This window comes from Bos indicus, chromosome 24 (genome assembly GCF_029378745.1).
Source record: "Bos indicus isolate NIAB-ARS_2022 breed Sahiwal x Tharparkar chromosome 24, NIAB-ARS_B.indTharparkar_mat_pri_1.0, whole genome shotgun sequence".
NCBI classification, from domain to species: domain Eukaryota; kingdom Metazoa; phylum Chordata; class Mammalia; order Artiodactyla; family Bovidae; genus Bos; species Bos indicus.
In genome coordinates this window covers 58,504,427-58,519,555 of record NC_091783.1, presented here as the reverse complement: position 1 = coordinate 58,519,555, position 15,129 = coordinate 58,504,427, and the positions used below count along the sequence as shown (strand labels likewise).

General features: G+C 46.5%; 1 protein-coding gene across 1 annotated transcript; it reads right to left on the bottom strand.

Moving 5' to 3' along the window:
• Positions 1-1,107: 1,107 nt before the first annotated feature.
• On the bottom strand, positions 1,108-12,360 carry SEC11C (SEC11 homolog C, signal peptidase complex subunit). Its single transcript, XM_019986886.2, has 6 exons — positions 12,175-12,360; positions 9,172-9,281; positions 6,213-6,362; positions 4,162-4,281; positions 1,959-2,016; positions 1,108-1,304 (listed from the first exon to the last, which is right to left on the bottom strand). The coding sequence occupies exons 1-6, from the start codon at positions 12,259-12,261 to the stop codon at positions 1,251-1,253; spliced, it is 579 nt and encodes a 192-aa protein (XP_019842445.1). The 5' UTR covers positions 12,262-12,360; the 3' UTR covers positions 1,108-1,250.
• Positions 12,361-15,129: the final 2,769 nt, after the last annotated feature.

The window sequence follows — 15,129 nt, the reverse complement described above, 5'->3', positions numbered from 1 at the left end:
GCTTCACCTTCTCACAGAAGCTGCCCCTCCCAAAGTCAATTTATCACCTGTTCCTCCCACTGGACTGTAACCTTCTTCCAGGCCGGCTCTGAGCAGCCCCAGGACCTAAGGCAGCGGCCGGGATATTGGGTCTGATCAATACTTTAATGAAGGACTATTGTATATGCAGGACTAAACTATAACCCTGGGAAACGGAAAAGGGAGGCTGAAGGGAAGAGGAACACGGCCCTTCTACACATCTGTGCTTTCTGCAGTTTATCAGAGGAGTACACATTGTTGCAAACTCTTATTAAATAATTTATCCAACGATCTCAAGATACACCAAACCACAAGAACAAAGCAGATTACATCTTTCCTTCCAAAGAGATTTTATAGGCTTTATTCATTTATCAGACTACACTTCTATAAATAAGAAATTATTTCCTTTTAAGGGCCTGTTTTCTCCAGAAAAAGTAAGTGAAGAATTTTATTAAAAAAAAATTTTTTTTAATGATTTTTATTGCAGTATAATTGCTTTACAATGTTGTGTTAGCTTCTAGTGTAAACAAAATGAATCAGCTATACACACACATGCATCCCCTCCCTTTTGGGTTTCTCTCCCATTAGGACACTACACGGAGAAGGCAATGGCACCCCACTCCAGTACTCTTGCCTGGAAAATCCCATGGACGGAGGAGCCTAGTGGGCTGCAGTCCATGGGGTCGCTAAGAGTCAGACACAACTGAGCGACTTCCCTTTCACTTTTCACTTTCATGCATTGGAGAAGGAAATGGCAACCCACTCCAGTGTTCTTGCCTGGAGAATCCCAGGGATGGCGGAGCCTGGTGGGCTGCCGTCTATGGGGTCGCACAGAGTCGGACATGACTGAAGCGATTTAGCAGCAGCAGGAGCAGGACGCTACAGTAAAGGAGAATTGTCTTTTTAAAACCCAGATGTGACCACTGTACCGCGTTTGGACTATGCTCTGTCCTCCCAGCCAGCCAGGCCCAGAGACGGCCTGCCCGGTTCCTGAAGCGCTGCAGACCCTCAAGCTGGGTTCAGCCCGATTATCGTGAGTGGCAGAGAGGTTGAACACACGTGAATCAGAGTCCACAAAAGAAAGCAATCTTTACTGATGAATCATTTATTCGAACAAGACAAGACGTCTCCACGCCGTTTCCTTTTATACAGAAAGTGGAACATTTCAAATATATTAACTTTTCTCTTCAACAAAATTTCTTTCAGTCTGGTCCCAGGAACTGCCTTTCACTTCAGGATTCACGTTTCAGTAACACATATGCACCCATTACAGCCAAAAGAGCATACTGTAGGGAAAACACAGTGGAAAATGTGTGAACACAGGTCTACAAATGAACCTGGTCTGTGAGTGTGTTCAGATCCAGTCTGGTCAGTGCTGGGCCAGGCAGAGCCAAAGGATGGCCTCTTCCCTGAGCTTGGTCTCCTAGTGCGCTGCCGGCAACACACGGCAATGCACACCCCAGCACACTGACAGCCCAAGGACCACACGCCCAGCAAACACCGCAATGCGCTACCCATTCCTGCATAGGCTTCCACACGCCCAAAACACAGCAATGCGCTGCCCATTCCTGCATGGGCTTCCTACTGTGTTTCAAGAGATTAAAAAAACCAAATATGGATACTATTCTTGTTGAAGTTGGGAAATAAGCATTACTAGGCTTATTGTACTACTTTTTCCCTATGTTTAAAGATGTGCATAATAAAAAGCAAAAAATATATAGCTGCCATTTTAGAAAACACTATACAAACATAAAAGGTAGAAGTAGCCGCTTTCAATAATTTAAAATTTACAATTTAAATGATTACTTGTAGTTAACAGCACATACTCTGCAGACGAATTAGCCAGCAAAACATTTTAAACAGACCGCATCTCTACAGTTGCACATGTAAAAGCGCCAATATTTTTTTTTAAAAATACAGACATACAAATAAATTCCTACCTTAAATTTGGGATAGTCGTTCATTATTATGGTGACCATACCGACATATGGTAAAAACCTAAATTGTGGGATAAACAGCCAGAAATGTAAACAGTGTTTGTAATATGATAGTAATACTTAAAGACACTATGAATCAGCATTAGGGCAAAGCCTTCCTCGGGAACACCACTGACTGGGGCCATAAAAGCAACATGCACCGCTGTCTCAAAAGGCTTTATTAGTAAAAAGCAGCAGAGCTAACAGCCAGGACGATTTTTTAAGAAGGCAAGTCAGCAGGAGGAGATGCTACGTGTCTTGTCTTGCTGCACTCCGCTGTAACAGCATGAAAATAGGTGAGCCCCTTGTACAACAGAACTGGCAACTTTCACAAAGCAAGTTCTTGATTTTTCTTAGTAGAGAAGTGGGCAAACTCCAGGAGTTGGTGATGGACAGGGAGGCCTGGTGTGCTACAGTCCATGGGGTCGCAAAGAGTCGGACACGACTGAGCGACTGGACTGAACTGAAGATTCAGACAACCTATATGTAAACTGCTGAGAGAGAGACCTTTGACAGCACAAGAATAAGTGGTTTGTAACTGAAGGAATCCTCATCATTTTCATTGTGCTTATTTGCTCAGTCGTGTCCGACTGTGCGACCCCATGGACTGTAGCCCGCCAGGCTCCTTTGTCCTCGGGGATTCTCCAGGCCAGAATACTGGAGTGGGTAGCCTTTCTCTTCTCCAAGGGATCTTCCCAACCCAGGGATTGGACCCAGCTCTCCCACACTGCAGGTGGTTTCTTTACCACCTGAGCCAGCAGGGAAGCCCCATCATTTTCATTGCACAGCACTTTTCAGATGCAACAAACAAGCTGGTTGGGCAGTGAATGCAAATGTGGATTACATCATTTATACCCAAACATGACTATGATCCCAGAGATAATAAGCCAGCAGAAACCAGCCAATGAATGACATCGCTGACAAAATCCAGAGGAGGCAATGGCACCCCACTCCAGTACTCTTGCCTGGAGAATCCCAGGGACGGGGGAACCTGGTGGGCTGCTGTCTATGGGGTCGCACAGAGTCGAACACGACTGAAGTGACTTAGCAGCAGCTGACAAAATCAATGTCAATACAGAATCAGTTTGACCCAAGACTCCATCATGTCACTGATGATAAACATAACACCTCCTGGTACCCTCCAGCCTGCTTAATGCAACAGCTCCAACCTCTCACTTCTACAGTCTCTCACCGGAGTGTCTAAAAACACAGGGCTGGCCAGCCGCAGGCCCCCCTCACCTTCCTGCACATGTTCAGGAGGAAACGCGGCAGAGTGAAAGCGATTAGAACGTGAGCAGAGGGGGAGAAGGGGCTGGAGGAGGCCTCCAACCATACGCTGATGAGTGAAGCTGCATCTTAGAAAACGGTCACCCGTGTTCTCCAGCCTTACACAGCAGGCGGGGTTTTGATGAAAGGGGTATTTCTAGCAAGGGTTAATCAGAAAAAGGGCCACCGAGAGAGGGGAAGAATCACCTTTTTGGGTATTTAATAAGAGGAGAGGCTCTGCTGTGTCAATCAGAAGCAGAACTCATGGCTAGAACAATGATGCAAAGATGGGTATGAAAAAAAAATATGATCACAGAACTTTTCTTAGTAGTGAAAACTCAGGGGAACAATCTAAATATCCATCAGAAGAGGACTAGTGAGACAAGTTACAATTCTCAGAGGAACAGCATGCAGCTGTTTAAAAGGACATAGGGATAGATTTGGCACAGAAAGTGATTTCCAACTTCCTGCTGGGTGAAAAAATAAAACTCCTTACGTAAAATTATATATTATGTATGCACACACACATCTATATAGGTACAAGGAATACCTAGAACATTCGCCACAGTGTTAAACAGTGGTTATTTCTGAAAGGATTACTTCTAATTACTTAAAATGTATAAGTAACTAATCTCCAGGTGAGGATTTATTTCCAAAATAGAATTGAATCCATGATATAGATAGAATACTGGCATTCAGCTTTAGATTTCAGGTCCTCGGGCAGTTCTGAGCTTCGTTTACTCCTCACAAGATAAAGTAGAACTGCTTACAACTCTCCTGACATATCATCTTTGGAATGAACGATTCCATTTACCTCTACATTTGACTTCTTTGTTTCTAAATATTTTTCTGGTTTCTGCATATTCTATGGAACTTAAAAGAAAAGTTAATCCTCACTCACCCTCGGGCTCGCCCTACCACATCCTTCTTTTCGAGCCAGTTCTGGCCTTCTTTGTACAAGCCTCTATCATCAACTTCATTATTATCTCCTTTAGTCAGAAATTTGATGTCTCCATTGTCTCTGGAAAGCAAAACAAGGTCCTTTCAAAGATTATTTTCAGTGCAGTATCATCAGAACAATGTCAGTTTGGCCTACCCTTTACAGGCAAGGGTGGGCATGGAGAAAAGCAGTCAAACATGACTTGGTCTTTTTCGCCTTAAGATGCCTGCTGGCAGACAACCATTCAACTCAAGCACAGATCTAATGACAATTTTGTAGACTTAAATTCAAAAACACTGAAGTTCCCCTGTTGACCAAAATGCATGGCATAGCACAGGGTGCCAGGAAGGCCCTGATTAGCTCCGGAGTCTATTTCCATCCATTCTTTGTCCTCAGGGACCAACAGGTTAACATGGATTATATTCCTCTTGACTCTAGATGTGAATAGAGTACTAGATTACACAGATCTGAACATAAGGGAATTCAAACACAAGTGTTCTCTTAGCTCTTCTCAAACTTTCTTTTCCTTACCAAACGTGGGATGTGTGAATGCCTTATTTCCTTCACCACTGAGCAGAGTGGCATACAATCCAGTTTGCAAACAAACAGGAATTATGAACGGCACAAAACTGCTGTGTTAGAGACAGGTGGGAATTGTTTTAAACATTGTAAACTGGGGCTTACATAGCCCTGACACCAGAAACACAATATTACAGCCTTATAGAACTATTAAAAGGATCTATTTTTCAATAAGACAAATGACAAAATGTGTTAAGTAATTTGATAAAATACTAAAAGCCTACAAAGATTTGAAACCATGCCAAAGGGAGCTAGCTTATTTGCAGCCATGGTTATACAAGAAATTAAGAGGGGAAAAAAATCTGGGCTGTTGCTCACAATTCATGTAAATTATAGAAAAATATCATTATTTCTCAGTTTTGAGCAACTTCTCATCTTTGGATATTGTTTTAAAATTAGGTGCAAGTTCTGTCACAATCATGACAGAGCCTATTTCTCCACCTGTAAGTTATCAAGTACTATGAACAAGGTAATGCTAGTTGTAGTCCCAGTGTATTAACACAAACTGAAACAGGGTCATGCTAACGTTTAGAGTCAAATGAAGTGGATATCTTAAGTATCAAATATCTCTGGGGAACACCTGGAACTACTGAATGGAATGAGAATCTCTTATCAGAAACAGACTCACACACACACACACACACACACAATAACGGAGCAATGCTCCATTGTTTAAAATATACTAATACACATACCTAATTTTAATTCTACAATGCATGCAAGTAAAAGGCTGCACTAAGATGCATAAAGGTAAATGAATAACCAAATAAATAAAATGTAACATTTCCACTAATCACCTGACTGTACTCTTTCAGGGAAGCAATACATTTGAGCTAGAAACAATTGCTTCTGGTCCCCAAGAAGTGTCCCATTAAGTCATCACTGACGTCTGAGGGAAAGGCACAGCTGTCCTGAGGGGAGGGGTGGAGTTAACGCAGGATGTGCAGTAATCAAATCATGGGGCCGGCTGGGGAAAGGAATTTGTATTCATCCAAGGCTAATATTACTGCTGAGAACGCCAGTTAGTCCATAGTGACAAAGAGAAACAGGTAGCTTTCTGCATTTCAGGAGGTAATTCTCTTATCAAAATGATCCTCAGTGACCATGAGATTTGATTTTGTTTTGAGATTCCTTCAAATAAGTAATATTATGCAAGAATACATTCCACCTTACCTTGTACAGCAAGTTCGTCAAGTGCTTTAGTAAATATCAGTTCGTTTCATTCTCACACTCACCCTGGGGGTTACTGTGGGTAAAATACTGACATTCACATCTCACCGCCTGAGTTAAGTCACAGGTCCAAAGTCACCCCAATCACTAAATGGCAAAACTAGGAATGTAATCCAGTGGTTTTGCTACTTTCTAATCAACCACTAAAGCTGTCCACAGTCTTGTCTACAAAATAAAATCAAAGAGAAGTAAAGGCTCTTTACTTTTCGTGAACTTTGATTACTCTGTGAACTATTGGGATGTCACGTCCTTCGACTTTGAAAACAACGATTTCTCCAGCTCTAATGGGGTCTTCCCGGAAATTCGTTAGGAACAGAAGGTCGCCCCTGTGAAAGGCTGGCTCCATGCTGCCGCTGGAAAGAAACACAAAGTCACGTCAGAAGTGCCCTGGGCTCACCAGCCAAACGTTTCAAATCACAAAGGATATTAACAAACATACTACTTGGAATGTCAACTTTTACCAACCGTCAAGCAGAATCTATGAGCAATAAAACAAGCTTCAGAGATTCCCATCTGACTGCTCAAGGTGACAGCGGTGGAAAAGGGAGCGATTTCTTCTCGGATTTGAGCATGAAAAGGGCATTAGTGGCCCCTCGATGATTTGTTTAGGTGGAAAAAGAACTAAGAATAAGCTGGACCCCTTGAAGTAAATAATCCATTTTTAGCCTTATAAGGGTTTTACATCTATCAATACAAATACTATGGTTAATACTCTAGGGTCATTCTTGCATTCTGTCGTGTGTATGTAATTTAGTGGAAGCTGAAATCATCGAAACAGAACTCATTTCACATGTGCTTCTGCTTTGTTTTAATGCATGAGAAAATAAATAATACCTAAATACAGGGGTCTGACAGCCAATGATGAGTTAGTTTGCTGAGGGCAGGAAGGGGGAGAAAGAACCAGCCTAATGAAGAGATGGGGAGCTTTACAGGAAGACGTGGGTTCACAACAGGAGCCATTCCAGATGCTGGTCCTCCTGTCCCACCAGGGCTGCTGACCTCCCACTTGTCAGCACCCGAGGCAGGTAGCCAGGGGCAGGCAGCCGAGCCTGGCCTGCAACTACTAAAAGGTGTATGTTACTGCCTTGCCATGAGGCCTGCAGGACCTTAGTTTCCCGGTCAGGGACTGAACCCGCACCCCTGGCAATGAAAGCTTGCAGTCCCAACCACTGAACCACCAGGGGACTGCCAAGAGGTTTATTTTTAAGTGAAACCATTGCCACTAGGTCTGGTAATAGATTCAGCAATCAAAAATAGAAAACGTGAATTAAAAAGGTACAAACAGCTAGAAATAGAAAAGACTAAGAGGAAAAGAAAAAGCAGATATCTAAGTAAAAACAATTTTTTTCTTCCCCCAACATAGACCACTGGATGGACATGAGTTTGAGCAAGCTCCGGGAGTTGGTGCTGGGGAGGCCTGGAGTGCTGCGGTCCATGGCGTCGCAGAGAGTCAGACACAACTGAGCGACTGACTAATGGCCTGACTGACAACAAAGAAAGTTATTTGTCCCCCCAACACAGAAATTCATCTCGTCATCTTCTGAAAATACTACATAATTGCTTCAGGGTTTCATTTTCTTTTAAAGAATGACAGTTAAAATGTTAGGATAATTTCTTAATCTACTGCTTCATCTTTACTTCATCAAAATCCCTGAAGACACGAAGTGGGAAGAGAACCATCTCCGTCTGTGATAACAAGGACCTCGTTGTTTTGTTTGTTTAAAAAACAACTCCCCGAACAAGTCTGAGAGGTAGGAAGTGTGCACTGCAGTTTGGCATAGAGTCATTATGGTGCCCCGTTAGGACCGCAGTTCTTTGAAATGTTTAAATTACATTTAAACGACTAGTAACTACTTACACTTGCTTTCCTTAAGGGCCCAGGGAGTTCCCCAAGGTCACACATCCCTTGTGATGTCAACAGCTTATGCTGACCAACCAAACTGCTTTAGAGTTTACAAAGGATGTTCTAAAAGAAGAAGAAGTCCCCACAAGCTGCGATTTCACAACAATCTCTGCATGCACGTCTGCGGACTGAAGAAGAGCCAGAGCACCTCGGACAGAGCCCTGGCTCTGCAGAAGTAACTGTGAGATGGAAGCAGCATGCCACACTAGACCTCAGCTACCTTACTTGTGGAATGACAGGGCCATCTGAATTTGAGGGGTTTAATTTCTTCTTTTTTTTCCCAAAAGCCTTAAAATCCTTCTTTCAAATGAAATCTTACCAGGTAAAGTATAATCACATAAAATGCATAGAAGTGGAGCTGTCACAACTGAAGCAAGGCTAAGGGGGCCCAAGAGCTTGGTCCCCTTCTCTCTCCTAACGCATCCACCTGGCCCTTCGGCAGTCCTGGAGCACGGTGTGAACACCAGTGAGTTAGAGCCCGCCTCAGCTCTGTGTGTGAGTTATGCCATCCTCAGGCTCCTAAGTTTATGAAATGCTGTATCTCTAGAAGTGGGTCCCTTGGCCAGTCACAGAAGGGCGGCCCAGTGAAGCCAGGGCCGGGGCTGTCCCCATCACGTGGCTGCAGGACCCAGAGGAGGGACAGGAAGCCAGGGGCCCTGCTGCTTCTCCTGCCCTGGTCGGCTCTGACCTTGCCCACAGCACTGCCACAGCCTGCCTCTCCCCTAGAGAGCAAAGGGGCTCCATGCCCACCTCAGGGAGACTCAACTATCTCAGGCATATTAGCATCTTCAGGCACTTGAAAGTGAAGCTGATAGCCGCTCAGTCACATCTGACTCTTCACAAGTCCACGGGCTGTAGTCCGCCAGGCTCCTCTGTCCATGGAATTCTCCAGGCAAGAATACTGGAGTGGGTTTGCCATTCCCCTCTCCTAGGGGTCTTCCCGACCCAGAGATCCAACTTGGGTCTCCGCATTGCAGGCAGGTTCTTTACCCTCTGAGCCACCAGGGAAGCACAAAACATTAAAAGATAGAAGTAAACCATATTACTCTGGAGCATGAGGTCAACATGATGAAATGCCTCAATGTCTATTGATAAAGAAGAGTTTTCAACAAAAGCCAGAAAAAAAAAAAAAAAGAAACCTTTTCAAAACAAGTACCAATAAAGAACACTCTAAAGCTTATCCAACTAAGACACTGAGCTTGGGTTGTCCATGCTGCTCCTGGGTCGCCGACAGCAGCTGGACGGCCAGCGGGACCCACCTCAGCACCACCACGATGGGGCTCTCACTGCCGGTGAGGACAATCAGGCCTTTCCAGATCATGAGCGCAGAGGACACGATCATGGCGAAGTTTAAGACCTGGTAGTAGAGCTGGAAGAAAACAGGGCAAACCAGAAGTGAGGACCACGGCAGAACACCCACTTGCCCTAAGTCGGAGAGGTGCTCGTTTAAATCAAAACAAAAAAAGCTTTAGGACTTTTTTTTTTTCCCCTAAAGTGACTTTAGGAATTGAAACGCATTCACACAAACTACAAGATTAGGAAGAATTTCAATTTTTGACCATGGAAAGTGAAAGTGTGTACTTTGAGGTGACTGTGAAGGTTACAAAAGTGGGGACAAAGGTGAATTAAAATAACTAAGGCATTCTGATGTAGTCAGTGAAAACAGGAGAACAAAATTAAAGGTACATACCATTTTTTAAAGCTCTTTGGCAAAAGTGTCAATAGCACATCATGAAACTAAATTCCCAGGTGACCAAAAAAGGAAACTGGAGTGCTGAATGGATATTAAGTGTTGGGCTATAAGATATTAAACCATTGCTTCTAAAGTAAAATCAACTTTTTGAGTCACGTCAGTCTAAAGCAGAAGTTATTCACTGGAGCTCACATTCAAAAACTTGGCCACCTGCTCCACGTGACTTACTGGATTTAATAAACAACCATTGTTTCATTATGAATTGCCACTCTGATTAGGAAAGGCCCAAGTCATGGTTTTCTACAGAGATCTCCAATTTTATACAGTTTTTCAGACTACTGAGCTCCACTCTAACAAAACAAATTATACAATCTTGCCACTTACCTAATAAAGACTATGTACTAAGAATGTATTTTCCAGTATGACTGTCTATGCTTGAAAAATTCATTGAGGGAAAGTAAAACCAATTCCTCAAAAAAAAAAAAAAATTTCCTTTGAGCAAGACATCTCTTTGCTAAAAATAGTCAATTATATAGAAGTCTAACAAACTAATTAATCTAATCAAGTTAGCTTCAAAACCACAGATCACCTTTCTAACAACCTACCTTTAAGTGATCTACTATCTAAGCCTAGAATTGAAATCCTGGCGTCTAGAAACAAGTCATTTCGATGGAACTACTGACAAGCTGATTGGAAATACACACCCCACATTACACTGGCGCCTTTTCTTGTTCATCTTTGCCTACCAACTCTGTATGCTTGGCACTTAATCCCCCCAGCAGAGTTTAGAAGCAAGCCCAGCCCACACTCAGTCTTTGGCAAGCAAAGATGAAATAACCAACGTCTCAGCGTTTTAAACAAACATTTCAGACCAGATATTGTGACTGGCGGGGCAGCAGAAATGCCAATGGCTGTTTTTCTTCCTCTCTTCCTCACTGCAGAAACAAAGAGTCCTTGTTTTTGCATGTGGCTCTTTCCTTAATTAACAGTAAGCAAGGGCAGCAGAAAAAGGAGGTCCCGCCTCCAAGACTGGTGGAGCGAGCATGCCTGAAAGAGTGTCATAGGATGCTATTTTGGAGGGAAAAAGAAAAAAGACAAAACTTAAAAAAAAAGTACAAGGAGGCATCAGATTTGAGCTTTTGAATCTTAATTAGAACACTAGCAAAATGTAGGCAATTGCAAACTAATGGGGCTTATCACTGAGAGTGGGAACACACAGAACTTTTCAAAGGCAAACCGACTTAGGGTTTGACACACTCCTCAGAAGACCTTCACTGACAGTGTGCAGTTGATAATTGGTACCAGTTTTAGAGACATTTAAAAGGCCTACCCAATTAAATTTAGATTCTTAATTAAGTCTCTGCTTGGGGTTGGGCGTTGGGGGGGAGGTGAGCTGGCTTCCCTGGTGGCTCAGGGGTAAAGAATCCACCTGCCAGTGCAGGGGATGCAGGTTCGATCCCTGGGTCGGGAAGATTCCCTGGAGAAGAAACTGGCAACCCACTGCAGTATTCTTGCTGGGGCAGTTCCATGGAACCTGGCGGGTGGCAGCCCATGGGGTACCAAAGAGTCGGACCTGACTGAGCGACTCAACAACAACTGCTTCCTGGAGGATTTTCTTGTAACAGCATCAACGCTCAGGGCATTAGCTGTTGGCTTTTCAAGCTAGTGATAATCTCTTGCAGCAACCCATCTTCATCACAAAAGCTCCCAGGAATTCATCTGACACGCACCCCTAGAGACAACCAGGTTTCTCAGCCCCGTTCACAGGATGCAAGTCCCCGAACCCCGCAACACTACTGCGCTCGTCTGAAATTCTACTTGGAAGAAAGAGAGAGAGAGGGAGACGGAGGCTGGCTAAGGGGAGGGCAAGCAGGAAGTCTTCCTCGGAGGTCCTCTCAGGAGGGGTGAGAGATGAAGCCCAGGTGCCCGAAGACCCCGTAGCGGGCCGTCTCCGAGATTCAAGGCGCTGCCAGAGCAGGGAGTCTGAAGGAGACTAGGGAGGACCCCTGGAAGCCCTTCCGGAACACGGGTTCGGTCCACAGTGACGGAGAAGGACCGGCGCGCTCTCCCGCACGAGGCGCCTCATTTGGTCCTGAGTCCCCGGGAAGGGGAGACGCTGTGCTGGGGTGGGGAGGAATCGGGGGACAGCTCCCCTCTCTCGGAAGCGCTCCCCCCGAGCCTGCCGCTCCCACCCGCGGGCAGCCTACCCCACGCCCGGCCTCGAGAGCCCCGCAGAGACGCCCGGCCCCGGGCCCACCGGGGGGCCCCTCGGGGTCCCTCGCGGGACAGCCCGCTCCCCCAGCCCCGCTTCCTCAACCACATCTGACGTCCACAGGTCAGGGCTCCCCTTCCCTCCCCTCCCGCCCCCCGCTCCGCTAACCGCGCCACCGTCAGGGCGAGAGCGCGCACTCGGGGTCCCCTTCGCTCCCCTCCCGGCCACCCCCCGCTCCGCTAACCGCGCCCTCCTCGGGGCGAGAGCGCGCCGGCTCGCGGCTCTGTGAGGAGGTCCTCCTCCCGGGCCTCCGGGACCCCGGCTCCGCGGCGCGACCCCCACGCGGGCCGTCCTCACCTGGCGCTTGTTCATCTTCCTCAGGTCCCCGAAGATGTCCAAGCCGGACGCGGGGAGATGCGCCCCCACGGTGCTGGCGCGCACCATGCTGGGGTCTCCGGTGGGGTCGGGGAGGCACACCGAGGCAGCAGGCGGGCTCCGGGAGTCGCTGACAGCTGAGGAGCGCCGGCCCGGCCCCGCCCACCGGCCTCGCCGGCCGCCCGAGCGGAGGCGCCCTTGGGCGTCTGGGAGTTGTAGTCCGGCGAGTCTCGGCCGCCTATACAGCCAGAGGGAGCCAGCAGGACGAGAACTACCACTCCCAGAGTCCCGCGCGGCGAGCGCCGCGTCCGGGGTCGACCCGGGGCTCCGCGGGCGGGGGGCGAGCGGGCTCAGAGGCCTCGTCTGCCCCTTGCGAGGAAACTGCAGGGGGAGCTTGCGTGTCGCTCGGGCAGCTCGGGGACAGGACTGCTTAAGAGCAACCGAGTTCCCCAAGACTCTGGTCAGGCGCCAGGCGGACACCTAAAGCCTGGGCATTCACCGAGCCGTGTATCTAGGCCATTGGATGACTGCTACCACGGAAGGCGGGGCTTTTACCCCGAGGCTGGCAGGGAAGGGGTGGGGCCTGGTGGTGGGCGGGGCCTGGGAGAGGCGGGCCTTTTGAAGCTCTCAGTCCCGCGCTCTGCGTGACTTGTTCAGTTGAGTTCAGTAGCTCAGTTGTGTCCGACTCTTTGGGACCCTATGGACTGCAGCACACCAGGCCTCCCTGTCCATCACCAACTTCTGGAGTTTACCCAAACTCATGTCCATCAAGTCGATGATGCTATCCAACCATTTCATCCTCTGTCATCCCCTTCTCCCACCTTCAATCTTGCCCAGCATCAGGGTCTTTTCAAATGAGTCAGTTCTTTGCATCAGGTGGCCAAAGTATTGGAGCTTCAGCATCCGTCCTTGCAATGAATATTCAGAACTAATTTCCTTTAGGTTGGACTGGTTGGATCTCCTTGCAGTCCAGGGGACTCTCAAGAGTCTTCTCCAACACTACAGTTCAAAAGCATCAGTTCTTTGGCGCTCAGCTTTCTTTGTAGTCCAACTCTCATGGATTAATGTAAACTAAATCAAGTGGTGACTCCAATTGTAGCTGCTATGCCAGGTCTTTACCTGAGCAAATCAACAGAGCCCCTGGCACTTGGCACGTAGCTATTGACCGAATAAGTCTTTTTTCCGTACCAATTTGTAAGGACCACCAGAAGCAATTTGCTTTTACCTGGAAAAGCCATCAGTATACCCTCACAGTCTTGCCTTGGAATTATGTCAGTTTGGGGGCTTCCCTGGTGGCTCACATGGTAAAGAATCTGCCTGCAATGCAGGAGACCTGGATTCAGTCCCTGGGTTGGGAAGATCCCCTGGAGAAGGGCATGGCAACCCACTCCAGTATTCTTGCCTGGAGAATCCCATGGGCAGAAGAGCCTGGCAGGCTACAGTCCACGGGGTCAAGAAGAGTCAGACAGACTGAGTGACTCACTCGTACACACATCCTACAGTCTGCCATAATGTTGTTTCCAGAGATCTTGATCGTTAGGACACTCTGAAAAAATATCACGTTGTTAAAATTATACTGGCTGGAGCTGATGAATATGGAGAAGTAAATACTTTTTTTTTTTTGGCTGCACCACACAGCTTATGGGAACACCATTCCCTGACCAGGGATTGAACTTGGGCCCCAGGTCACTGCAGTGAAAGCCCAGAATCTTAACCCCTAGGCCACCAGGGAACTCCCGGGAAGTAGTAAGTAGTTTTGATACTTCAGTCAGAAATGTACAAACTAGAGGGAGTGAGAAAAAAGCAAAAATTTCACTGTTGCCATCTTAGTCGTGTTTCTGAAAGTTCAGTAGTCTGGACCATGTGGAGCGATTCCTTTCCAGGTGAAAGACCAGTTGTGGCACCTCTAAACAACCACCTTGAATAAAGAGAACAACACTTGAGTACTTTCAGAATTTGGAGGCCACTTTGAGTGTGTTACACCAACCCACCTACAAAGTGACAGTAAGCCTGCCAGTTTTAAATGGAACCATAACAAGGGAAGATTCCGCAGCCAATCCAGATCCAGTGTAAGCTGCCCTACCACTTAGATTGTGTGAGCCAACAGATACAATAATAACGTGGAATAATACAACCTCAGAGTGTTGACGGCGAATAAGAATGTTTTTGCAAACTCTAGCAAGCACCAAAAGAGCATCACTGGGCAGGCCTTTAGGATTTCGGAGTTAATGTGTACCCTCCTCGGCAGACACCTACTCTCCTTGTTGTTTTTTTTTTGCCATGACATGTGGCGTGCATGTTCTCCAACCAGGGCTTGAAGCCATGCCTGCACGGTAAAAGTGCCAAGTCCTAACTGATGGACTGCCAGGGATCTCCCATGGATACCTACTCTCCTTTTGAGAAACAACTTCTGTACTGGTCCTCAGAAAATCCTTAAATCACAACTGTGGTACATTAGTCAACCATGCAGCCCAAATTTTCCATCAGGTAACAGGCATTTTAGGACCCATCTGGCTATGAGGACAGGTACATGCAGGCACAACAGATCCTCCAGTGGAATGGAAACTAACAAGACCAGAGACCTTTTCCACCCCGGAGCTTGGTGTGAGGCCTTCCCCCAGTCTCTTCTCTCTTGCTAATTTGTTTCCAATGTATGCTGCAATGAGTGTGTGTGTATGTGTGTGTCTTGGTAGTTCTATAAGATAAAATGCCAAGAAATTGAATTATTGAGCCAAAGAAGCATGAACCCTTAAACTTTTAAATTCACAGACACTGTTGCCACAGTTCTACCTTTCAAACACAATACTCTGTGCGCTTCAGGTCTGGGTGATTTCAGAGCCTGAATCACCCGCTATTGACCAGTTGCTCCATTTAGAATCACAATCTCTAATACTTGAAAGGGACTGAGAATCCATCTGGGTCAACTTTCAACCCCCA